We start from the raw sequence: 27,824 nt of genomic DNA, 5'->3' as shown, positions 1-27,824 counted from the left end.
TATGTCATGAACGACTAGTTCACATGGCTGACCAGCAAGGAGTTGCTCCATACCTCTTTGAAATATTCCATAAGGCATATGGAAGAATGTAAATCTTAGAGATATGACGGTTGTACGACTCGTCATTTGGTGGAATGTGCCACAAACTGTACAGGGTGGTACTTTTACATCCAACATATCAGCAATCACCTGCTCTACAGTTTTACTGGGAGGAAGTGGTCTAAGTGGGGCCTTGTTGAGGTGGACTGGGTCTATGTAGGTTCTTACCGTGCCGTCTCTCTTTGTTGCCGCCACCATTGCAGAGACCCATTCTGTTGCTTCCTCAGCTGGTGTGATGACCACAAGCTTGGTCATTCTGTGCAGTCCTGCTTTGACCTTTATTGCTGGTGGTACGTGTCTTGGTGCACACAACGTGGGGTGATATGAGTTATCCAGCCAATAAATGTAACGTGTTGCGTTGGTTGATTATTGCCTGTGGGTCAGATTGGCAAAGTAGTCATTTGGAGATCACATTGTACTTTGCACCTGTGTCGATTTTCACTTCTATAAGTTTTCTCGCCATTAGTAGCGGTGAGGACTGTGAAAATCTCACCCTATTCTGAGATGAGGTTGATGCTTTCACACCATATTTGTTCTGTTGGTTCTCTACGCTCCACAGTTTCTTTGTGGTTGTTTCTTTGTGTATACTTTTCTCTTGGTGGGTTTACTGTTCCGTGTTGTCATGTTAGGTCCTGAACTGCAGCATTTGGCAAATTGATTACATTTTCCACATGAGTTGCACCATTTGGTAAGTGCTGGGCATCTGCAGGTGTTGTACTGGATATCTTTACTTAATTAAATCGAATGACATTTGAAATAAGGCTTCTGCCTGAAAACAGCAGTTGAAGACTTAAAAACACAGTGGACTCCAATGATTGTTTCCATGGTTACAGGTGTTGCTAAAGAAGGTTAGGAGTTCACAACCAAATGGCAGCAACACGGTTTTTTCTGAGTCTTCAACTTCCATTTTCAGGAAAAAATATAAGGAGGACTTGTAGTAAATTGTGGCATTCAGCATAATTTCAGTTTGGCAAAATAATTTTTTCTTTATCATTTTAAGCGGGCTTCCTTTTAAGAACCTAATACAACTTGGCTGTGTCTCATTCATGAGTATGTGCCCATATAGATACTGATTCATCTGTTTTTGACCTATCCTGCTTGTCAACAATGGGAAGAAGACTGGTCTGCAGGGGGTTCTTAGTGTATTTGGCATTTTTGGGGATCTCAAAGTTAAGTTATGGATCATTCATTTCATGCCTCGAGGTGGAAACAGTACCACTATTCATAGATCACCAAACCTGACCTCTGACCTGGAATCTATTGTTAATGCAACAACCCTACCGCAGACAGGTAGGTAGCCTCCACAGCAAACGCTTGGTTGCAGTAAGAGGAATGGACAGCTCAGATCTGAATTGTGCATTTTATACAGGAGTAATGAGTAATATCTGTGACCACGGAATGTAACCATATATATGTGTATTATATCTCCCCCCCCCACAGCTGGTACCACGGTTATCTTTCTGGGGTAGACTCAGAGAAGTTGTTGCAGCAGAATGGAGAGCCGTGGACTTTCCTGGTCAGAGAGAGTCGTAGTAAACCGGGAGATTTTGTCATCTCCGTTCTGACCGATGACCTGAAAGGAGACAATTTACGGGTCACCCACATCAAGATCATTTGTGAGGTACAAATTCTAAGTTGTCATTACATCTGCCAGTAAAAGTCTTCTCTTCTTTACAGGAATAAAACATCATTTCATGTAGACATTTGGTATAACGTTTGTGAGAATTCTTTTTGACAAACCATTTACACCCTGAAATACCTAAATCTCAGCATGTGTGGATAAGACATTGCTTAATTATAATCCATCAATCTGCCCACAGACATAGACATAATTGTTTACAAGCACTGGGTGATCAAACTCATTACGTCATCTTTAATTAGATCGCATTAAGGTCTTTTGTGGACTATGCAGATAGTAATGATTGTAATATCTCATTGAATGAGCAGAAGTAATAATGTTGTGTGTGTGTGTGTGTGTGTGTGTGTGTGTGGTACACCCTTAGGCTTATACAATATGTTTTTTGTATACATTTCCAAAATTCACACCAAAGTAACCAATATTAAAAAAATAAATAAATTAAGGTTAAGGTAGTCACATGTGGAACTTTCCTTCCCTTGCCTCGAAAGTCGAACAACAGACTTGTTATTTACTCTGATCGTACACAAAGGCAGCCAAACTGGACGAGATCCAGACATTTGGGTCTCGTTCTGAGCTTCTGGATTATTTTTGGTGACCCTCACAGCTCGATAATCATCATCTTCCAACTTCATTTTGTGCCATTCCTGATAATGATCCTAGAGTTTATAGTATTGGTTACAGGAGTACTGCACATGAAAATCTCGTTACAAAATTAGTCCTTGGTGGGATTCCCCAGTGAGTCCTAGCTTGTGATTGTACAAGTGCGAATGAGCCAAGAAACTCTCCGGCCGGGTGATGTTGGACAATGTATAACACACTAATCGCATATCTCCACAGAGGGACAAGTATACTTTGGGGGATGTAAAGTTTGATACACTTACAGATCTAATCGAGTTGTACAAAAAGAAGCCTATTGAGGAGGTATCTGGAGCTCGCGTGCACTTGAAAAAGGTGAGTGTGCACTTTATGAGTGAGATCACAGCCTAACTACATTGTGTATTGAGCTGTCAATCTTCTTTCCTACAGGCATGTAGCCTGTTGTCCTTTTGACTTAGAAGATTACAAAGCATTTTTTTTTCCATTAATGGTCATCAGCCCCCTTGGTAATTCGGCGCTTCCTCTATCATTGAACCCTTGAATTACCCAAAACTACATTGCATGAGTTGGGGTCCACTCAGAAGCATTCAATGGCTTTGCAAAAAATAAAAGTTGGCCGCACTCTTGTATAGTTGAAGCTACAAATCAAACTTTCTCATTATTGTTCCACTTACACACGTTGTCAGGTAATGTAACATTGGAACAAAGCTTCATTTTGGTTTGTTTCGAGCCCCCACTAAATATGAGTGACTATTCACATCAACTTGACTTTTAAATCATAGTGGGAAGTAGCGAGAAAGAGTCAGTGTGATTAGATAATATAGAATTTTCACACATTTCAAATGAAACACCGTAGAATACTTCCCCACTTTACATGTCTTGGATAGAACAAGGACCCCACACTTGTTCCTGTCGGGTTTTTTGACACAATCTTCAAATTTTAGAAAAAAAACCTGAAAAGTTTTCATTTGATGTAAAAGACTAATTTTCGAGAGCACCACTTTCATCAATATTCCTTTATCTTTTATTTTATGAACCTATTCCAGATGTCTCTGTGTTCTCTTCTTACTCTCATTGTCTCTGTTTCCTACAGCCATATTACTCCACAAGAGTCAATGCTGCCGACATAGAGAGTCGCATGAAAGAATTAAATAAAACGTCAGAAAAGGAGGAAACTTCAAAGGCAGGATTCTGGGAAGAGTTTGATGTAAGTCTCAAAAAGGGGCTTTTTTCATTCTGTCTTGGGGCAGTGGATATTGAAGGTAGGAATTCCAGATGTAAAATCTATATTATTTCATCCTGATGCACCCCTTCCCATTCACACACTAACTTTCCTAACAGTGTTTAGCTTATAAGTCACACGTTTATAACATACAGATGTAGTATGCGTCAAATTGTCTTTTCAATGGGTGCCACCATTGTGTAGCCCATGTAGTACAATTTCTCCAGGCGTAATCTTAACGTTAAACTCCAAGGGGTGGATTTATCAAACTTTCTAAAAAGAGGAGGTGTTGCTCACAGCGACCAATCAGATTCTAGCTAGCATTTTATAGTATGTGTTATATGAATAATAGGTAAAGTCTGATTGGTTGGTATGGGCAACACCTCCACTTTTCCTTTTTAGGAGTTTTAGTAACGTTACTTCCACATCTTAGATACGTTTTATATGCAAATCCCATAGCTAACCACATGGTTTTGTGTTGAAGATTTGTAAATGTGTAAGAACCACAGTGGACAGTGAATGACGCACTGCGGGTATTGATTGGCAGATCTACAGGACTTTTCGTTCGGAGTATGAAGGTTCGACAACGAAGACAAAAAACATTTAATTTGTGTCTAATTGCCCTTCCTTCCATTGTGTTGGAGGGCAGCATCATGTAACTCAGTTTAAAATGTTCCGGGGGGTATTGTGGTAATATGTCACTACTTCTATCATTATATTTTCTACCAGTCTTTTCCTGTTGCTTTACCTCTATCTCTTCTCGCTGCTTTCAGTTGGTGGCTGCTATTCTCTTAATGCAGACAGTGATATGTGAATAATAATGTGTGTGGGACTGGTGGGGACAGTGCACAGTGTAGGGGCTCATTTCAGCGTGCATTCAAAGTGTATTTTGTGTTTGAAAACAGCTTATGTTTCACGCAAACCTTTAGTTGACGGGAATACGTTGTTTTACCCAACATGATCCCTATGTATCTCTTCCCTACAGGCTCTACAGAAACAGGATACCAACTTATATGAAAGGAGAGAAGGACAGAGACCGGAAAACAAAAGCAAAAACCGCTACAAAAATATCCTTCCATGTGAGTTCACCTAGAAGAATCCATTTATTTCTATTTTCTGTCTTTCAGCTGTTACCCTCATCCCATTCTGACTACAGCACTGTTGTCACTCTGCCTCCTCCCTGTCTCAGTTGTCATTCTGCCCTCCTCCTTATTACAGCTATCACTCTGGCCTCCTCCCTATCTAATTTGTCACAATAGCCTCTTCCCTCGCTCATTTGTCATTCTGGCCTCCTCCCTATCTCAGTTGTCACTCTGGTCTCCTCCCTCTACTCAGTTGTCACTCTGGCCTCTTCCTTGTCTCAGTTGTCGCACAGGCTTCCTGCTGATGTCAATTGTCACGCTGGACTCCTTCTTATATTAGCTATTAATCTGGGGTCCTCCCTCAGTTGCCACTCTAGTCTCATCCCTGTCTCAGTTGCCACTCTGGCCTCCTCCCTGACTCACTTGTCACTTTGGCCTCCTTCCTGTCTCAGTTGTCACTCTGGACTCCTCCCTGTCTCAGTTGTCACTCTGGCCTCCTTCCTGTCTCAGTTGTCACTCTGGCCTCCTTCCTGTCTCAGTTGTCACTCTGGCCTCCTCCCTGTCTCAGTTGTCACTCTGGCCTCCTCCCTGTCTCAGTTGTCACTCTGGCCTCCTCCCTGACTCAGTTGTCACTCTGCCCTCCTCCCTGTCTCAGTTGTCTATCTGGCCTCCTCTCTGACTCAGTTGTCACTCTGGCCACCTCCCTGCCTCAGTTGTCACTCTGGCCTCCTTCCTGTCTCAGTTGTCACTCTGGCCTCCTCCCTGACTCAGTTGTCACTCTGGCCTCCTCCCTGACTCAGTTGTCACTCTGGCCTCCTCCCTGACTCAGTTGTCTCTCTGGCCTCCTTCCTGTCTCAGTTGTCTCTCTGGCCTCCTCCCTGACTCAGTTGTCACTCTGGCCTCCTCCCTAACTCAGTTGTCACTCTGGCCTCCTCCCTGACTCAGTTGTCACTCTGGCCTCCTCCCTGTCTCAGTTGTCTCTCTGGCCTCCTTCCTGACTCAGTTGTCACTCTAACCTCATCCCTGACTCAGTTGTCACTCTGGTCTCCTCCCTGTCTCAGTTGTCACTCTGGCCTCCTCCCTGACTCAGTTGTCACTCTGGCCACCTCCCTGACTCAGTAGTAACTCTGGTCTCCTCACTGTGTCAGTTGTCACTCTGGCATCTTTCCAGTCCAAGCTGTGACCCTGAGCTCTGCCCTTGGTTCCAGTTGTCACTCTGGCCACCTGACAGTTCTCAACTGTCACTCCTACCTCCTTCCTCAAACTTACCTCAACCCCATCTACATAACACTGTCTCCTTCTCACTCATTATGTCTTCTGGGCCTAGTAGGCGGGTCTTCTGTTACTAGACATTTAGGTCCTGAGTCATTAAGGAGAGTAAAGCATAAAAGAGGAGTAACTTTGTATCTGTGCAAAACCATGTTGCATTGGAGGGGGAGGTAAATTTAAAATGTGGGGACAGATTTATAGTTGGGGTAGGACATGTCCTAGATCAACTTTAAATTTCAGTGTAAAAATAAAGCTATCAAGTATTTGTGTGCTACATGAAAAAGCAGCCTGTATTTAACTTATGTGCAAAAATAATTAACTAATTTTCACCCCTTGCATTGTAACATTTACTTGGTTTTTTTGCCCCACTCTCCTCAATGACTCAGGCCCGTATATTTCTCCTGCTCTAATTGCTCTTTTATCCTAAAAACACCATCCTGCTACGTTGGAAATGGATAATTCCACCCAGTTTTTCTACATGAAAGACACAAATCAATGAGACAATACTTATTAAGTTACCACACTAAGCTGAGGAGGCCCAGACCAGGTTTTGGAACTGGCTGGAATTCTGACATTGCTTTTTTACTCCTCTTTTTTATTGCTAAGTTTTGTTTATTGAATTTTAACGCCAAAAGTTTATATACAAATAATTAAAAAGCAGAGTTTTAGCAACTTTTAAAATGAATAACATTGGTAGCTAGGCTGTCTATTTCGATGCGATCTAATAATACATTCATAGTTCGGAATAAAATATGTGTTTAGTGAAATCACATGCCCTTGTGTTTCTAACTCCCATTGTCCTATAGATTGTAAGCTTGTGAGCAGGGCCCTCTTACCTCTCTGTCTGTATGTATTAACCAGTATTGTTTTATCAATGTTTGTTCCCAATTGTAAAGCGCTACGGAATTTGCTGGCGCTATATAAATAAATGTTGAGGATGATGATGATGATGATGATGAAATCTCTGTTCTCCTCGGTGTTATCTGCCTTACGCTGTTTTGACCTCATCGCCAAATGATCTCACCTTATTATTATCCTTATTATTCCCATTGGTCTGTTTTATCCCTCTTACTTCCTCTCTTCATCAGTTCACTTATTTTTCCTTATCTCTCACTCTCTTGTTTACAATCTCTCTAAGTCTGTTTTCCATTCAGGGTTTTTCTCCATTCCTGTCCTCCTCTACATATCTCCTGTTTCTTCTCTCTACAGTTGACCACACAAGGGTTAAACTACACGGCAGAGACCAAAACATCATAGGCTCGGATTATATCAATGCCAACTACGTAACGGTAAGTATATGAGTGAGTGAGATGGTGGGGAGATGTCCAGGTGGTATTAAGCGGTAACAAGATTAATATAGAGGATTCTGGAGGGTTTGTAAGAATATTATATCTTAGGAGATCCTGGACAGAAAGTGTGTCTACATATTAGAAGAGATTTGGGCGGCAAATGGACAAGAAGGACTCATTCGTTCTTGACCTGGATCTAAGAATGTTTAGTTGTAGTTATTCACTGCTGAACATTAATATGAACTGGTACATAGTTATATGACATATGGACTATAGTAGAAGATAACACTGTAATACAACTGGACAAATAACCACCCACCTCATTTTTTACCCCTTAGAACCAGCTTTGGGGACATGAGGAGCCTCCCAAACATTTTATTGCTTGTCAAGGGAGTCTGGCATCAACCACCGGGGATTTCTGGGAGATGGTCTGGCAAGAGGACAGCCGAATCATCGTAATGACCACAAAGGAGATAGAGAAAGGCCGGGTGAGGGTCCTTGTTTTCGTGTCCACCATTAACTTTGTGTTCTTGTTTCTCAGTTCACGCTTTTTAATTAGAGTGATTAGAGTGAGAGTAATTAGTTTTAGATCCTCACTTGTCTCATCTGCACCCCCAACCGCCTTCTCACTTTAAAGCCATCACCTACACGCAGTGGAGGCGGCCATTTTGTGGCCTGAACTAATACACAGATATTAATCAGGTACTAGAGCCTAGTGACTTGGTAGCCTGGATAGGCACTGATTCTGCCCACAATGGCTGCCTCTACTGTATACCGGTAACGGCACAATTTCACTTACAGGCTTTTAGTTTTACTTTGATCCCGGCACTTTTGTTTTCACACTCAACTTTTTACAAATCCATCGTCTCACACTAGCTGAACCCACTGATCTCGCACTATTAATCATGTTTTCATCCTAGCGCAGCCTTTTCTGGCATCGTCTACTTATCCGGCCTTCCTGGTTCTCCTGCCGGATGTGTATTTCTCTTGTGTCATCTATTATCTTTCTATTATTCTCTGACTAACTTCTCCTCCCTCCATCCTAGACTAAATGTGTCACTTACTGGCCAGACGTTGGGACGAATGGGAAGGAGTTTGGACAGTATTGGGTTGAGATTATTGCAGAACATGAGGCCATGGAGTACAAAATTCGCACAATGCGAGTGTCAAGGACAGATAACGTGAGTACGCAGTTTATCCCTTGAAATTTAAGGAAAACACCAGGAGACTGTTATCGGATGAGGATTTGGGGGAAAGTCAACCTCTTTTGTAATCATTGTAAGGTCTGTCATGTCCGTGTGTCCCCACTATCAAAATGAATGTGCACAAAAACATATCCTCCATTAAAAATGGAGCCCAACTCATGAATAAACCTTGTTCCATGAAAAGGGGGGAAGTTCATAAGATAATTTTCTTTTTGTTTGACCATAGGAGTTTGCAGTGTACATCTAAACAGTGATTCAGGATAAATGTTTTCCACCTGCGTTATCGCATTAGAGATACTTTGAGAAGAATTTTTAACATTCTAAATGGAAGCATTGGTGTGTAATAATCACAACTGAAACTAAATAAGCTATTTACATACTATGAACCAGATTAGTATAAAAAAGTCCTACATTTCCTGGATTACGGTCTCCTAGACACATTGGTAGAGTCACACACAGGGCCTGTGTTAGTATTTTCTGCTGCACTATTTTAGCTTTTGGACTCTGAAACTTGTTGCAAACGTGGAATTAATTTACAAATTGTTGAATTTTTTTTTATTTTGTTCAAACATCAGAAATGAATAAATGTGTCAATCATCCCAGGATGGTAACAGCTTTGTGCTCCTCATCTATACAAGTCTATTTCTGCAAGTCAGGATGTTCTCTACAATTATGTTAGCTTTTATTACAGTTCTTTACTTGTGCATCTATGTTTTTAGCGTAGCAGTGCTCGGAAAATCATTCACTACCAGTACCTGAGCTGGCCAGATCATGGGGTGCCTTCTGACCCTGGAGGTGTCCTGAGCTTCCTGGGAGAGGTTAACCGCATGCAGGAGAGTATTCCGGGGGCTGGACCCATCATTGTCCATTGCAGGTAACTTCATGGACTTGACCTTCAACTTTTTCCATCATCTTGATATTCTAACTGCATGAAAACTGGTCTTTTAACCTGACTTGACCTGAACCTGCCCAGAAAACAGTCAGTGCTTAATTTATTTCTCTCCTTCACCACATTAAACCCTCATCTATTCCATTCACAGTGCCGGAATTGGCCGTACTGGAACCATCATCATCATTGACATGCTGCTGGACACAATTCAAATGAAAGGTTAGAAACATTACTGAAATAAAACTGTATTGGTCTCTGCAAACTCTCACCCTACTATGTCATCTCCCTTCCCCCCCCCCCTCTCCTTTTAATCCCCTCAGTCTGCTCTGCCTCCTGTCTCACCCCTCCTTTTCCTGAGCGGCTACCTGCACGACTCAGGTGTGAAATGCAGGACGGACTTCACTGTCCGTTCCCTCCTTATCTTTATGCTGCTCACATAGGCCACCTGGCATCCATCCCCCTTATCCCTCTTCAGCGCCATTGCTGCGCCTGTGGTTCCCTTGCTACTGCCTCAACTCACAGTCATCTCTACACTCACTTCTACTCACACTCTCACCCTACTACTTCATCACTGTCATATCTTCACCTCCATCCATACTACCGCCTCAACTCACTGTCATCTCTACACTCACTTCTACTCACACTCTCACCCTACTACTTCATCACTGTCATATCTTCACCTCCATCCATACTACCGCCTCAACTCACTGTCATCTCTACACTCACTTCTACTCACACTATCACCCTACTACTTCATCACTGTCATATCTTCATCTCCATCCATACTACTGCCTCAACTCACTGTCATCTCTACACTCACTTCTACTCACACTATCACCCTACTACTTCATCTCACTGTCATATCTTCACCTCCATCCATACTACTGCCTCAACTCACTGTCATCTCTACACTCACTTCTACTCACATTATCACCCTACTACTTCATCACTGTCATATCTTCACCTCCATCCATACTACCGCCTCAACTCACTGTCATCTCTACACTCACTTCTACTCACACTATCACCCTACTACTTCATCTCACTGTCATATCTTCACCTCCATCCATACTACTGCCTCAACTCACTGTCATCTCTACACTCACTTCTACTCACACTATCACCCTACTACTTCATCTCACTGTCATCTCTACACTCACTTCTACTCACACTATCACCCTACTACTTCATCACTGTCATATCTTCATCTCCATCCATACTACCGCCTCAACTCACTGTCATCTCTACACTCACTTCTACTCACACTCTCACCCTACTACTTCATCTCACTGTCATCTCTACACTCACTTCTACTCACACTCTCACCCTACTACTTCATCTCACTGTCATATCTTCATCTCCATCCATACTACTGCCTCAACTCACTGTCATCTCTACACTCACTTCTACTCACACTATCACCCTACTACTTCATCACTGTCATATCTTCATCTCCATCCATACTACTGCCTCAACTCACTGTCATCTCTACACTCACTTCTACTCACACTATCACCCTACTACTTCATCACTGTCATATCTTCATCTCCATCCATACTACCGCCTCAACTCACTGTCATCTCTACACTCACTTCTACTCACACTCTCGCCCTACTACTTCATCTCACTGTCATATCTTCATCTCCATCCATACTACTGCCTCAACTCACTGTCATCTCTACACTCACTTCTACTCACACTATCACCCTACTACTTCATCACTGTCATATCTTCATCTCCATCCATACTACCGCCTCAACTCTCTGTCATCTCTACACTCACTTCTACTCACACTATCACCCTACTACTTCATCTCACTGTCATATCTTCACCTCCATCCATACTACTGCCTCAACTCACTCATCTCTACACTCACTTCTACTCACACTATCACCCTACTACTTCATCATCTCACTGTCATATCTTCACCTCCATCCATACTACTGCCTCAACTCACTGTCATCTCTACACTCACTTCTACTCACACTATCACCCTACTACTTCATCACTGTCATATCTTCACCTCCATCCATACTACCGCCTCAACTCACAGTCATCTCTACACTCACTTCTACTCACACTCTCACCCTACTACTTCATCTCACTGTCATATCTTCATCTCCATCCATACTACTGCCTCAACTCACTGTCATCTCTACACTCACTTCTACTCACACTCTCACCCTACTACTTCATCACTGTCATATCTTCACCTCCATCCATACTACTGCCTCAACTCACTGTCATCTCTACACTCACTTCTACTCACACTATCACCCTACTACTTCATCACTGTCATATCTTCATCTCCATCCATACTACCGCCTCAACTCACTGTCATCTCTACACTCACTTCTACTCACACTCTCACCCTACTACTTCATCTCACTGTCATATCTTCATCTCCATCCATACTACTGCCTCAACTCACTCATCTCTACACTCACTTCTACTCACACTATCACCCTACTACTTCATCTCACTGTCATATCTTCACCTCCATCCATACTACTGCCTCAACTCACTGTCATCTCTACACTCACTTCTACTCACACTATCACCCTACTACTTCATCACTGTCATATCTTCACCTCCATCCATACTACTGCCTCAACTCACTGTCATCTCTACACTCACTTCTACTCACACTATCACCCTACAACTTCATCTCACTGTCCTATCTTCACCTCCATCCATACTACCGCCTCAACTCACTGTCATATCTACACTCACTTCTACTCACACTCTCACCCTACTACTTCATCTCACTGTCATATCTTCACCTCCATCCATACTACTGCCTCAACTCACTGTCATATCTACACTCACTTCTACTCACACTATCACCCTACAACTTCATCTCACTGTCCTATCTTCACCTCCATCCATACTACCGCCTCAACTCACTGTCATCTCTACACTCACTTCTACTCACACTATCACCCTACTTCTTCATCACTGTCATATCTTCACCTCCATCCATACTACCGCCTCAACTCACTGTCATCTCTACACTCACTTCTACTCACACTATCACCCTACTACTTCATCACTGTCATATCTTCACCTCCATCCATACTACTGCCTCAACTCACTGTCATCTCTACACTCACTTCTACTCACACTATCACCCTACTACTTCATCTCACTGTCATATCTTCACCTCCATCCATACTACCGCCTCAACTCACTGTCATCTCTACACTCACTTCTCCTCCACCAACGTATAGGCCCCTCCCCAATACACAGCAGAAGACTTTGTGTTTCCTCTGACCACTGCCACAACTCTCAGTAAGTAGGACACACACTTTCAGTCGCTGAGTGGTGGCCTCACAGTTGGGTTCTACAGATCACTGCTCTAACATAATACCACACAGAAATAGACTTGGTAGACTAATATGGCAATTTGTGAACTGTCCACCATTGAACAGTTTCTATCCCCATAACTGACCATATGTCTATTACAGGCCTGGACAGTGACATTGATGTGCATAAAACCATCCAGATGGTGCGGTCTCAGCGCTCGGGAATGGTACAGACAGAGGCTCAGTACAGATTCATCTATGCAGCCGTTGCAGAGTACATCGATTCAGCCAAACACAAGCTGGAGGCACTAGAGGTACGGGAGAGTGTGAATCTAGAGAGCATGTGACATGAGAGGGTGGGGATGGATGATGGTGAGTTTCGAGATACTAAAGGTGATGTCCAATCTGTACAAGACCCTTCATCCCTTGAATTGTGCACTACTAGTTTCCCTCCTGCTGATATTACTATCTCGCTATCTCCCCAATATATTTCTCTACAGGTATATCTAATATATTAATCTCTTAGACAGCCTGGAGGTCTGACCCACTTTACTATATTAAACACAGCACCTGATTGGATGGCCAAGGCACCTTTCCAATCAGGCTCTTCCTTCCATATAGTACATTGCATTATTTAACCTGTTGGAACCGTGGTAGCTGCAGTAAATATAACAGTCATTTTTTCTCTGTGGCCCTCAGAAAACTAAGGCACTAGAGTCAGAGTACGGAAACCTTGGGCCCACTCTCTCCAAGATGAAGGTGACCCGGAGTCCCTCCAAGTAAGACATCTACAACGCCCGGTATGATACTCCGAGCAGCCCTGGGGTGTGTGCATTAATGTCTATCTGTGTTTCAGGCCTAAAGAAGAGGGAACGCTCTATGAAAATCTCAACATGAGAAAAGAAAAAGTTAACAAGAAAACATCATCGGAGAAGAAAGCTCGCACCTCCTTGAAGAAAAAGTAACACAGAGGTGAGAGGTGTGGTGTCCCCATCCAGATTCCATTGCTGTGTGTCTATTGTCCTTCCTTCTCTGTCCCCATCGTGTAGGCACTCTGGAGGCAGCCATATTGTGAGCTGAACCAATACTCATTCAATACTCATGAAAAAGCAGAGGATTATTTCACAAACATTAGAACAATTTATGTTTTATTAGCTGAAAACAAATCTACCGCAAAATAGCTAGAATCTGATTGGTTGCTATGGGCAATGTCTACCACATAGTCTAATATTCTCTAGAATGTATTTCATTAATACTAGCTAGAATCTGATTGGTTGCTATGGGCAACACATCCACTTTTCCTTTTTAGAATGTTTGATCAATCTAGCCCGGTGGATAAAATAATACTGTTTTCTCTCCTGTCCCTGACCTTGTCTCTGTCTCCTTACCCTGCAGGTGTCCACCATACAGTGAGTCCATGGATGAACCAGTGCAGTATTCCTCCAGCTTGTCATACGTACACTGTCCTTGCTGCTTGCCCATCCTTACCCGGTACCAGTGCCCTCTTCCAGAGTCACCGCAGGATACGCCCTGTACAATGTGTACTAAAACAATCATGTAAAATGTTTGATAATTTAATAAAGTGTAATATGCACAGCGCCCACTGGTGGTTACTCGTACACACTGCGCTAATGTGACCTATATGGAATATATATAGATTTAGTACTTTGCCATAAACCTTCATTTTGGACCGTAGAGGCACCTTACACAATATTTCACATTTTAACACTTACACACAGTTCACATTTACATCGGAGTCAAGAAACCTGCAGGAGGATATGGTAAAGTGTTCAAATACATAAAAGATCGGTATTATGATAACCGGGAAAATACAGCACATTGTATGTTGCACAAATACTCCGCTCAAATTCTGCTTGTTGACACTTGTTTCTGTAGATTTGTTGCATTTTGCAGGCTTGCAGTCCGCCATGGGAATGTGTATGGGGGAAAAGCCTCAAATCAAGGTCCTGCCTACTATTACCTTATACTACTGCTCGTTGGATCCTCATTTATGTCTGATTGAGGCATCAGAATAAGAGAAGATAGAGGCTGTCACAAATGGACATTTCAATGTTTTAATTGGTTTATTTACATATAAAGGGCACGTAAAGATCAGGAGCAGCCGTAGGGTCTAGAAAGCACCCGAGTACACAGGAATGCCTCCGTCAAAATGCACAGCCTCCATCCCTTGAAGAACATTGGAATATTGGTATTACTGCAGCTAGCCCACATTCACCATAGGGTGACCTAATCCGAATATATCCAGCCACTTCCTCCATCAGAAGGAGCTGCCTTTGATGCCATAACTCAGACACAAATGTACAAATCATAGGCACAATATAAGAAGAAATAGCTCCTTCTCTGCACCTTCACAGTTTAGGAGTTCTTAAATAATAATTTGTTGAGTCATCCTTTGAGTTTAGAGGAAGGGAGGTTATCTCAGAAGAACGGAGGTTGACATTGAACATTAGAAAATGAGCCAAGCAGCCTTATTTTTACACGTATGGATGGGAAATTACTTAAGGAGACATAAAGTTTAACTTTATGATTCAAAAAATAACTCCACGTCATTTCTAGTCCCAACTAATCTATAACCTGCACCAATGGTACCACCAATAGTACCACCATATGTCTTAGCCTACATGACGGCGTCTTTGAGTCAAGTTTGCGGAATCAGAGAGAAAATGCACGGGACAAACATAAGTCTGTAAATGTGAAGTAAGTGTTATGATGGGGAGAATAGATAAACCCTTTGGTTATTTTGTGCCATTACATTTTTGTAAAGCTGGAAAACAAAAGTTCATCGTCTGCCCTCACCTTTTGGCAATATGGTAACAATGCCTTAAACATTGCTTTATATGTATCTTAATATATATATATATATATATATATATATATATATACATACATACAAGTTAACCCGTGCATGATACTCATGCATTCTAGTCAAATCAAGCTACTTAAGGTCTTAAAAAGGTTCTTGTCATGCATTTGGGCCTAGCCCAGGCCTCCTCAGGGGAAGAGCGTTACTTCCCGACGCAAGCGGCCTTTTTAATGTGTGTTCATGAGGTAAAATTACCTCACGAAAATGAGTTTGACCCCTCAACTCGTAAATTTAGTCTTTACTACCCCTCCCACGGGGGGAAGGGGGGATGATGGAAGTTAACTGACTTGACTATTCTAAATTTTTTGTCAAATAATGTCAGTATACCAAATTTCAGGTCAATTGGATGAGCCCTTTCTGAGAAAATAGTTTTTTCCACACACACATACTAACGCACGCCTCTACACATGTGTGTTCATGAGGTAAAATTACCTCACGAAAATGAGTTTGAGCCCTACCAAATTTCAGCCCTTTTTGAATTTTTTTCCCCACACACACTAAGAATTTAGTAGGTCAGTGTATAACTCCGCCCAGCAGGTGGCGCTGCAACTTGTTTTTTTTTTTTTTCACACACACACACAGACAGACAGACGCCACTAAGCATTTATATATTAGATATGTGTGTGTTAAGCTGTGTCCAAGTCTTCTGCTATCTTTGTAAATTGATCGTAAACGGAATTTGCTATCGTTATATAAATAAATGATGATGATGATGATGGTGACAAGTTGCCCAAACATCAATCCAGCAACTCAGCCCCATCACCGAGCTGCCGGATCTATTCGGTTTGGCCACAAATTCATACATACAACATTTGTGGCCCCAACTATCTGTGCTTGGGCCAAATGGCTGGATCAGTTAGTGCAGATGAAATTGTGACCCCATACATGGTCAGATATGGTCTTAGCATTTACCTTATTTAGTGACGGACTTCTGATAGATCTTGGTCAGATGTTGATCAGGTTAGATGGTCTTCTGGGCCCACGTACACTAATTTATGTCCACCTGGGTCTAAAACAGATAGATGGCAGTAAAAATGTCAGCATGTAAAAGTACTAAGTCTCGAATATTGGGTCATCCTACAAAGGAATGAGTTCTTTCATTGTGTTTGAGTGATACAATTTGCAGAAACTTATCCTAAGGCTGGGTACACACTACAGAAAATTTCTCCCGATGCGATATCTTTAACGATTTTACCAACGACTGAAAGTCCCGATCAGCCGCCGATTCATGTGTACACACTGTACACGTGTTACCTTATGATCTGTGATTTTCACCTGTCATTACTATCGGCTCAAAAGATTGTACACACTGTACAGATATCTGCCGTCCCAGCAGCAATATGCTAAATTAATTTCAATAAAGGGTTGAACCTCAGCGCATACAACACCCACAAACATAAATCCAGAAACAGGAAATACCATCATCGCCATTCAATCCATTGTTCAGCTTTGTGTATTGTGTATGTTCGGCAACTCCGTTCACAACCGTACACTCGTTACAATTTATTTTAATTTGAGGCCCACTGCATATAAATGAAAAGCTTGGGCTTTTTTGCTTCTTGCCATGGCAAGAACGCTCCAAACGCTGAACTGGAGGGAAAGAAGGAGAAGAAAGAACCAGTCTTGTTGGATCAAGGAGGGGTTCCAGAGGAGAGACTCATTGTCTCATATGCCCCTGGCACAGCAGATACGGGACAACAACCCCGATGACTTCAGGAACTTCATGCGGATGACTGATCCCACATTCCATCATCCAGAAGGAGGACACCTGTTTAAGGAGACCCCTATCTGCAGAGCAGAGACTGGCTGCTACCCTACGATATTTGGCCACTGGAAGGACACTGACTGATCTCAAATGCAGCAATTTCACTGCAAGCTCTGGGTGTGAGCACACCTGGGTCATCATACAAGTTCTCCAGGGACAATAGATGAAGGGTGGTGAAAGAAGGCGTCACACAAAAATCTTTGCAGTCAGCCAACAATCAGCAGTGACAGAGCATATGTTACACCTTATTTCTCTTATTAAAAACACCATAGGTGCGGGACATTTCCAAGAACGCAGTCATGAGTAAAATAAATTACACTCTCTCAAGTGTGTGTGTGTAATAATTTATTTGATTGACTTTTCCATAAAGAGAAAACAAGAAACAAATGATGTAGGTCAGCAATTTAACATTATTGTAGCCTAGGAGGTTGTAACAAATACACATAACAATAGCTACAGATGTAAGAACTTCAAGTGGTTGAGCATAACACAATGAGAAAATCTTAGCTATATTTTCCAAAATATGTATTTAGGAATTAGTTACATATAAACCCTGCAATCATTAGGGGGGAAGGGGTCTTACCATATAACCCTCCAATCATTAGGGGGGAGGAGTCTTACCATATAAATCCTCCAATTATTAGGGGGGAGGAGTCTTACCACATAAACCCTCCAATCATTAGGGGGGAGGAGTCTTACCATATAAACCCTGCAATCATTAGGGGGAGGAGTCTTACCATATAAATCCTCCAATCATTAGGGGGGAGGAGTCTTACCATATAAATCCTCCAATCATTAGGGGGGAGGAGTCTTACCATATAAACCCTCCAATCATTAGGGGGGAGGAGTCTTACCATATAAATCCTCCAATCATTAGGGGGTAGGAGTCTTACCACATAAACCCTCCAATCATTAGGGGGGAGAAGTCTTACAACATAAACCCTCCAATCATTAGTGGGGGAGGAGTCTTACCACATAAACCCTCCAATCATTAGGGGGAGGAGTCTTACCATATAAATCCTCCAATCATTAAGGGAGAGGAGTCTTACCATGTAAACTCTCCAATCAATAGGGGGGAGGAGTCTTACCATATAAACCCTCCAATCATTAGTGGGGGAGGAGTCTTACCACATAAACTCTCCAATCATAAGGAGGGGAGGAGTCTTACGATATAAACCCTCCAATCATTAGGGGGGAGGAGTCTTACCATATAAACCCTCCAATCATTAGGGGGGAGGAGTCTTACCATATAAACCCTCCAATCATTAGGGGGGAGGAGTCTTACCATATAAACCCTCCAATCATTAGGGGGAGGAGTCTTACCATATAAACCCTCCAATCATTAGTGGTGGAGGAGTCTTACAACATAAACCCTCCAATCATTAGGGGGGGAGGAGTCTTACCATATAAACCCTCCAATCATTAGGGGGGAGGAGTCTTACCATATAAACCCTCCAATCATTAGGGGGCAGGAGTCTTACCATATAAACCCTCCAATCAATAGGGGGGAGGAGTCTTACCATATAAACCCTCCAATCATTAGTGGGGGAGGAGTCTTACCACATAAACTCTCCAATCATAAGGAGGGGAGGAGTCTTACGATATAAACCCTCCAATCATTAGGGGGAGGAGTCTTACGATATAAACCCTCCAATCATTAGGGGGGAGGAGTCTTACCATATAAACCCTCCAATCATTAGGGGGGAGGAGTATTACCATATAAACCCTCCAATCATTAGGGGTAGGAGTCTTACCATATAAACCCTCCAATCATTAGTGGGGGAGGAGTCTTACAACATAAACCCTCCAATCATTAGGGGGGGAGGAGTCTTACCATATAAATCCTCCAATCATTAGGGGGGAGGAGTCTTACCATATAAATCCTCCAATCATTAGGGGGGAGGAATCTTACCATATAAATCCTCCAATCATTAGGGGGGAGGAGTCTTACCATATAAACCCTCCAATCATTAGGGGGGGGGAGTCTTACCATATAAACCCTCCAATCATTAGGGGGGGGGAGGAGTCTAATCATCATTGATCAGAGAAACACTATAACAATACAAATCTCAAAAACCATAATGAAAAGGAAAAAGAGCCTTAACAAACCTGTGTTCCTATATAACAGGACATAATTAACAATCATCTAGTCCACGCAAAGTCCAAAACTGTGATAAATCTAATCTCATGTGACAAATGGCAATTAACAGACTTTACTTTGTCATTAATTATTCAACAACAAATTAAGCCAACATGAAGAAGGCGTGTGATAAAGTAAGTACACCCCGGGATCCAGTAACCGGCGGATCCACCTTTAGCAGCTATAACTTGAAATAATTATTTTCTGTATGAGTTTATTAGTCTCTTACATCATATAATTCTGTCCGGCTCCCCCTTACAGCACCGCTCCATGCGGGCATTCGCTCATCCCCAGATATCTTAAGGTTCTGCCGCAGCAGTTTTGTGGTCTAGACTTTAACTTGGTTATTACAAAATCTTGAGTCTAACCTTTTCCAGCCATTCAGTTGTTGGTATGAATCAGAGTGCACGCGCTTGATGAACTATGGACTCCGAGCCTCTAATAAGCATCCGGACAGCCCATGCACCTATGGGTAAGGACTCCAAGCAGCAGAACAGGCAACCACACCAACACCACATTGACAGCGGACCCTCCAGCCTTAGAAGCCAATGGCTGAATCTACCACAACTTATAACCCCAGACATATATTCCCTACAAAGTTTTCTCCTGAAAGAAATTGTGCAAAAAAAAACTAGAAACAAGGAAATATCCAGTACCTACAATCTCCAGAATTATACTAGAGCAAAGACAAGCGCTGAAGTCACTAACTGGACTATGGAGGGTACACAAATAGCCTGTAGATGAGGATTCCCATCGATGGCCTTCAGATATAGCTGATCAGCGATTCTAAGGGGTCCTGAGGATGAGCTTTAACTTGGATATAATTTCCTAGAGAACAACTCATTGTTTATCTTCAAGAAAGCCACCCCACACCTGTTCTGATCTGCTCCTTCTCCAGCGGGTCACTCACCTTTTACTTTGTGTGATTATTTCATTCTACTGATTGTAGCCAAAATACCAGCCACAGCCACCCAACCCCAATAATGCATTTCCAAGCCCAAAAAACAAGGGACACTCACTGCGCCAGTAAATGCAAGTTATGACTCCAAATATCCTTTTTTTTTTTTTTTCTTACTTACTGATAAAAAGTTGATTTTTGGGAAAGGAATCGGCTGTTTTCTGTTTTAAAATTACCTGGTTTTAACACTGGTATGAGGACAATACCCTCTTTTCCTCCCTTTCTCTTTGTGGCCCCCATGTGTTCTAAAAGGTGACAAGTGCATCTCCTGTCGTTTGGGTTTGAGTATTCTGGGGGGGGGGGGGGGGGTGTTTATGTCACTATGGGCCACTGTTAAATAAAACACACACACGCTGTGGGAAATGTCCATGCTATAAGTATGACTGGTGCCATAAGACCTCATTTTGCGCTATCAGGGTTTTTTTTGTTTTGCCAAGAATCCATGGATGTATAACAGACGAAGACCCTGGATGTAGGTGAGCAATAAAGAGGGGAATGAGGGTTGTGTGAACGTGTTTTTATTTTAAGTAAAGTAATTTTTACACTTGTGTTAGTGTCTTATTTAAATTTCTTCTGTTTTTTTTTTTTTTACACGTATATCCGTTTTAAATCTACGGTTTTATGTTGACCTTTTAACTGTGTCGACCTAATGACTGTCAACCTTATGGAATAGACATTGTGAATGTTGGCATTGCATATCCAATCCCTTTCTAGATCCCCATGGGACAAGATAATGCAATTAACTACTAAATGTTCCATTAGTAAGCGCATGAAAGAGCTTAATTCTAATATATTAAGACTGTATAAGACCCCAGCTGTGGTTCATATACATATATATATTACTGGTTATGGCCAAAGTTCCAAAAATTTGCTCATTCATGGTGTGAACAGAGCCGGTGCTGGACCTATGGTTGGTGCTTCTACCCCATCCCTCGGATGCCACTTCTAAAGATAAAGTGTTATACCTCAATTGCTAAATGCTGCAAGACTTTTAGGGGCAGATTCAATTGACCGCTTTACTCTCGAGAGTAAAGAGAGGGCATTATTATCATTAGTACGGTAACGTCAACGCTGATTTTGAGCAGCGAGTAGAAATCCGGGCTGACATTACCGTGTTAACGGTAATAGTGCTCTGGCCGCGTTACTCTCGAGAACAACACAAATCTGCCCCTTATACCGAGACACTGGAAGTCTGATTTTTTTCAAGCGTTCGAGGAGGGGTCTGGTCTTTCTGGGACTATCTGTTACTCCAATTTCTTCTGCATCTCTGTGCCTTTATTTTCTATATTTCTTTAATAAAAAAAATAAGGTGGAATTAACCCTTAAATAGACAACGCACACAGATAATGTACCATCCTCGGCACAGACAGCCGCTTTAGGATAAATAAATCACACTTTAGTTTTAAGCATCTGATTTTTATTTTTTTTTAATAAAGTTCACACACATTTTGGAGTCCTCCCTCTGTTAGCGACACAAGTCCATTTAAGGTTAATCAACTCCAGTAATCTCATCACGGGTTGTGTCCAACTCACAGCGAGGCGGACGGACCGGACGCAGGCTCAATTCATGGGATACAGGAATTACACAAGGTATAGGGGGGCGGTTTGGTCATCGTTCATCATTTCTTTCCTTGCTTGATCAGTAGACTGTCGCTGCAGAGAGAGGAAGGGCGTGAGACGCAGAGGCAGCGATGGAAGCAGCAAGATATAACATATAGATATACTGACAGATGTGTAAAGGTGCCGTAGCTGAAGGAATGCCACTAAAGAAAAGACTGTATTGTATGGCTTTTGGCACAATTTGAAGTTTATTTCAAAGAATATTCTAAACAAAAAATACAATTTATGGATAACACAGAGGTACTTGGAACAAGCTCAAGTTATACAGTTTAATTTCTGGCAGACTTACTACAATAGGACATGGGAAAGACTATATATCCTGCTAACTATTTCCTGGAGTATTATAACATTTGGCGTAACAAGCAGATACAGGGTGCCAACGGCAATGACAGTTAAAGAGACAAAGTCAGGGATTGAGATGATACAAACAAGCTTACCTTCCTCTGCAGTGTTTAATGTCCCAGGTAACGAGAGGGAGGGGGGGGGGGAGAGAGAGAGATGTCAGTAAGTCTGCTTGGAAAGTTTACAAATTCAGTATAGCTTCATCCCTCTCACATTGCAATGAGCTTCAGAGAGTGCTCCAAGGCAAAGGAACATATGACATCATTGGGGCAGAGCATGAAGTCACTAATTATGACAGAGCAGGCGAAGAGGTGGGAGAGATAACCACCTACATTTCCTTATCGTCGTAAAGAGGGATAACAAAACTAATGCTAGCATTTACATACTAGGCACAAATCAGCAAATAAGTTTGACGCCAGTGTCCCCTTAATTGCAATTCATCCCACAGAGACATTTGTTGAGATCCAATCAGGTGCAGGGCTCTTAACGCTCCTGCAGTTAGCAACATGCCCGATAAGGATGCAATTGATTTTGGATATCACAATGCGAGTGGCCAGCTTTATATTTTCATACAAATGATGAGGAAATGTAGAATGAGGTGTAGAATCCTGTACTGGAGAGTTCATGTAACAGTATATAGAAGATCAAACGCTGCCAGGGATCTGTCCTCGTATTGTTAAACATATGGACATTTAGTCTTGCAGAAGGTATAGAGATTATGTCCTTTAAATACGGACTAGAACCAGATTATGAAGGGTGACACGACAGCCTCTATAGTCAACTATACCCCAGCGATAAACAGAGATCTTACAAACAGCAGAAAGAATACAGACAGGGATACAGGGAATATCTGTTCACCTGGTGAATGTGTTATCCTGGAGGTTGAGGATCAGACTGTCGGCGTTCAGATAGACACGGTTCTGGGATGCAGCGATCTGGAAGGATAAGGAGGGTGAGTAGGACAGAGCAGCCATCATATAAGTGTGGTATCAGGAGGGCCGGCTCCACCACACTGCAGGTAAATGGGGGATGAAGGCTACGGGTAGATTGAACAATAGAGCGGACCCAACCGCAGTGTAGCTGGCTGGAGAAATCAGGCAGCAGTGTTATTACACAGATATAAAGCTGCACCCAGGGCTAATAACACTTACCGTCTTTGCAATGCCCTGAGCTGCCCTAATCCGTCGCAGTTTTAAGTATCCGGGGTTTTTACTGAGGGCATCACCAATGTAAGAGACGGTCAAGGAAAAAAAGCAATAAACACATGGAAAGGAGAAATAATAGGCGGAGAGTCTGATTGGGTGATAACGATGTGTATAGACTGTAACTTGCCAGCAGCGCCCTCTTACCACTTTGTTTGTTAATACTCAGTCTTGTTTTAGAACTGTTTTCTCCCCACACTAGACAATTCTACTATATGCTGGCGGTATATAAATAAATGTTATTAATATCGGAAAGGATATCATCTTTGCGGCGGCGGCTTCTCCCTCCGCCTGTACGATCTTATGTTTCTGATCCTGCTTGGCTTTCTCCACCAGAAACTGCGCTCGCTGCGCCTCTTGCTGGGCTGCGGGTGAGAAGAGAGAGCGTCAGACTGTTCTGAGGACAATCTCAGAGGTTCTGATACAAACCATAGTCCTGGGAAGAATCTCGGCTGCTCCTCGGTAGAGGAATGATGCAGGAGCACATCTGTAAGTCTTACTAGAGGAATAGAAGGTACAGAGAGCCGGAGGTTCTTACCCACTTGCTTGGACTCTACGGCTGCCGTGTACTGAGCGCTGAAGCTGAGCTCCGTGATGGCCACGTCATCCATGATCAGATTGAAGTCCTTCGCTCGTTCTGTTAGCTCACGGCGGATCAGCAGGGAAACCTGTGATAAAACCAGTGTGATCAGCTGAGACACGTGTATAAAGAGACCATCCAGAGTAATATACTAAACTTTTATCATTGCACCAACCCCCCCCCTCCCAGAGAAACACAGCCGTCTTCATTTTCTTTATATATATCCTTCACATAGTAAGTCACAAACTATTACAAAATGGTAACACAGACCGTCCAGCAAGTGCAGGGATGCAGCGCCATCTGGTGGACAGTTTGGTACTTGATTAAGACCTGTTCTATAAGACTTTTCATCTTATACATGTCTCATAGTGTAACCTATGAATATTATTGTATCTAAACACATCTTACCCCCACCTCAGCTCAAAAGCCACTAACCCCCCCCTGCTGCCATTAAATGTGATCTGTGCATCCACAAATTCCTTCCCCTCCCTCTCCTGCTGTGTATCTCTGCATTATATTTCACCAGCTGAGCCCCCAGTGTCTCTTTACATCATTACCATAGCCCTACATTGGCATTACCTGAGCTCTCTGTGTAATAAGTTGGGACGCATTGAATTTTGCCACCACGCTCTTCAGGACTTCATTAACGATGGAGGGCAGAACTCTCTCATCATAGTCCAGGCCGAGCCGCTGGTACGTCTGGGGAAGTGCCGAGGCGAGGGGGCGAGAGAGGACACGCAGCGTGATGTTCACCATCTGCAGATCTGGCACAGGAGATACATCAAACTGTAGCATCAGGACATGTACATAACATGCACACGTATCCTGCACTACATATACAAGGTACACACACACTTCCTACGCTACACGTACATAACACACACGTCCTACGGTACACGTACATAACACACACACACACGTCCTACGGTACACGTACATAACACACACACGCCCTACGGTACACGTACATAACACACACACTTCCTACGCTACACGTACATAACACACACGTCCTACGGTACACGTACATAACACACACACACGTCCTACGGTACACGTACATAACGCACACACACACGTCCTACGGTACACGTACATAACGCACACACGTCCTACGGTACACGTACATAACGCACACACGTCCTACGGTACACGTACATAACGCACACACACACACACACATCCTACGGTGCACGTTCATAACGCACACGTCCTACGGTGCACGTGCATAACACACACACACACACACACACGTCCTACTGTACACGTACATAACGCACACACGTCCTACGGTGCACGTACATAACACACACACTTCCTACACTATACGTACATAACACACACGTCCTACGGTGCACATACATAACACACACACACTTCCTACACTATACGTACATAACACACACGTCCTACGGTACACGTACATAACACACACACTTCCTACACTACACGTACATAACACACACGTCCTACGGTACACGTACATAACACGTTGTACGCTACACGTACATAACACACACACACGTCCTACGCTACACGTACATAACACACACACACACACATGTCCTAGGGTGCACGTACATAACACACATGTCCTAGGGTGCACGTACATAACACACGTCCTACGGTGCACGTACATAACACACGTCCTACGGTGCACGTACATAACACACACACACACACATCCTACGCTACACGTACATAACACACACACACTTCCTACGCTACACATACATAACACACACCACACCCCCTACACATACATAACACACACCACACCCCCTACACATACACAACACACACCACACCCCCTACACATACATAACACACACCCCCCCCTACACTACATAACACACATCCTACACTTTATATAGAACATATATCCTACACTTTATGGCTAATGTAATGTAACAAGACACCGTGCACATTATATACCTTTGGACCCAGTTGGGGAGGAGATTTTTCTGGGTTTTGCACGGATATCATAGATAATTGGATACTGGAACCAAGGGACCCTAAAAAAACAAAATACAGATAGTGTTGTACACAAAACACGGCTGGGTGCACCTCCCAGAGAATCCCACTCAGTACAGCATATATCCTACAATATGAAGAATGGTGGGAATGAGAAGGCACTGCTACGGATCTGATGGGCAGTCAAACCTGGCTGCATTACACATCACTGAGGTGAACTACTGCTATATTACTAATGCTATTGAAGCAAGAATATAAAAAAATATATATATTTTTTTAAATTAAAATAAAAATTATGGGTCAAGAAACTTAAAACATTTCTAAGAACAGTCTGCTCCTCCTGCGACCTAGCAGTGCAACGTTCACCATTGTGGGTAAAACCAACACTAGAGTGAGCTACAGTGAGTCCAGAACGTAGACAGAAGTGCAGGGCAGACGGTACCTGAAATGAAGCCCCTCAGAGAGGATGGTGTCCTTCTGAACCCCACCGATGCGGTTGAAGAAAATGGCTCTCTGACCTCCCTCCACTAAGAGAGAAGAGATAATATAAGGATCAGTGGTTCTGGTGATCAGCAGTATTCAGTGGAGGGAGAAGGTGTCAGTCTAACCTGTGAACAAAGACTCCTTTATTGCATAACCCACAGCACCAGCTCCCAGCAGCAGCTTCAGCCCTGTCCCCAGACCCCGGGGTCCAGCAGGGAGACGGCCGGCAAAGTCCTTCAAGTTTTGAGCCATAACCTGCGAATGGGAATATAGAGGTATATTAGGTCCCAGCAGCCTTCTAAACATAGAGAAACTTGTGGGACAGCACAGTGGCTCAGTGGTTAGCACTTCTGCCTCACAGCACTGGGGTCATTGAGTTCAATTCCCGACCATGGCCTTATCTGTGAGGAGTTTGTATGTTCTCCCTGTGTTTGCGTGGGTTTCCTCCCATACTCCAAAAACATACTAGTAAGTTAATTAGCTGCTAACAAATTGACCCGTGTGTGTGTGTGTGTGTGTGTGTGTGTGTGTGTGTGTGTGTGTGTGTGTATGTTAGGGGATTTAGATTGTAAGCCCCAATGGGGCAGGAACTGATGTGAGTTTTCTGTACAGCGCTGCGGAATTAGTGGTGCTATATAAATAGCTGATGATGATGATGAATTTTGCTGACATGTACCTGTGGCTATCAACAGTCTCTAAAGTTTAAAAGTGTTTTGGTCCCATGCAACTTCATGCAAAGAGCAACAGGCCAGGTGGTAATGATGCTCTGACAACATGTAATATACAGTAAATGCTGTATACAATATCAGGCTGTGTGTGGTGGAGCACACAGGGCATCCCAGGACACCCACACCCTCTGTGTAAGGATACCCTCATCATTTTGGGTGTTTTTTTTGTGGTGACTTCAGACCATTATTATACATATAATTATCTCTCCCAACTATATATATATTCAATTTACGTTTATACAATACAGTATAGATGGAAAGAAGAGAGTCAGTAACAACAATCACATCTACACTGTATATATCTATATAAGTCTATACACATGTTTACATGTACACTGACACACGTTACATACACACCATACATACAACCATACATACATACATACATGTTACACACAAGCCCCTCACACGCACCCTGAGCTCTCACCTCTGTCCCGTTCTCTCACGTGTCCCCTCCTGTGTCAGTCCCTACACTTAGAAGGACACCGGAAGTGTTCCCCCAGACTGTCAGTCAGTTCCGTCACGTGTCTCGGCTCAGGCGGCCAACCCCAA

The 27,824-nt window shown here is 42.9% G+C and overlaps 3 protein-coding genes across 3 annotated transcripts in view; 2 read left to right on the top strand and 1 right to left on the bottom strand.

Moving 5' to 3' along the window:
* Window positions 1-14,195, top strand: part of PTPN6 (protein tyrosine phosphatase non-receptor type 6) — a 36,069-nt gene extending 21,874 nt beyond the window's left edge. The window contains exons 4-16 of the mRNA XM_075215814.1: window positions 1,540-1,720; window positions 2,576-2,689; window positions 3,429-3,542; window positions 4,543-4,636; window positions 7,118-7,197; window positions 7,536-7,685; window positions 8,244-8,378; window positions 9,122-9,276; window positions 9,443-9,510; window positions 12,759-12,910; window positions 13,296-13,375; window positions 13,453-13,568; window positions 13,992-14,195. Coding sequence (XP_075071915.1) covers window positions 1,540-1,720; window positions 2,576-2,689; window positions 3,429-3,542; window positions 4,543-4,636; window positions 7,118-7,197; window positions 7,536-7,685; window positions 8,244-8,378; window positions 9,122-9,276; window positions 9,443-9,510; window positions 12,759-12,910; window positions 13,296-13,375; window positions 13,453-13,561 — 1,432 coding nt within the window. The 3' untranslated portion in view covers window positions 13,562-13,568; window positions 13,992-14,195. The remainder of the gene's footprint in view (window positions 1-1,539; window positions 1,721-2,575; window positions 2,690-3,428; window positions 3,543-4,542; window positions 4,637-7,117; window positions 7,198-7,535; window positions 7,686-8,243; window positions 8,379-9,121; window positions 9,277-9,442; window positions 9,511-12,758; window positions 12,911-13,295; window positions 13,376-13,452; window positions 13,569-13,991) is intronic.
* Window positions 1-27,824, top strand: part of ATN1 (atrophin 1) — a 320,704-nt gene that overhangs the window by 102,711 nt on the left and 190,169 nt on the right. The window lies entirely within an intron of this gene.
* On the bottom strand, window positions 21,739-27,804 carry PHB2 (prohibitin 2). Its single transcript, XM_075215803.1, has 9 exons — window positions 27,700-27,804; window positions 26,670-26,799; window positions 26,504-26,588; window positions 26,023-26,102; window positions 24,667-24,851; window positions 24,046-24,175; window positions 23,769-23,872; window positions 23,457-23,534; window positions 21,739-23,240 (listed from the first exon to the last, which is right to left on the bottom strand). Exons 2-9 carry the CDS (start codon window positions 26,794-26,796, stop codon window positions 23,160-23,162), a joined length of 870 nt encoding a protein of 289 aa, XP_075071904.1. The 5' UTR covers window positions 26,797-26,799; window positions 27,700-27,804; the 3' UTR covers window positions 21,739-23,159.

The sequence above is a fragment of the Mixophyes fleayi genome, chromosome 6 (assembly GCF_038048845.1).
Source record: "Mixophyes fleayi isolate aMixFle1 chromosome 6, aMixFle1.hap1, whole genome shotgun sequence".
NCBI lineage: Eukaryota > Metazoa > Chordata > Amphibia > Anura > Limnodynastidae > Mixophyes > Mixophyes fleayi.
Note: the sequence above shows the minus strand (reverse complement) of the source record. Positions and strands in the feature narration are given on the sequence as shown.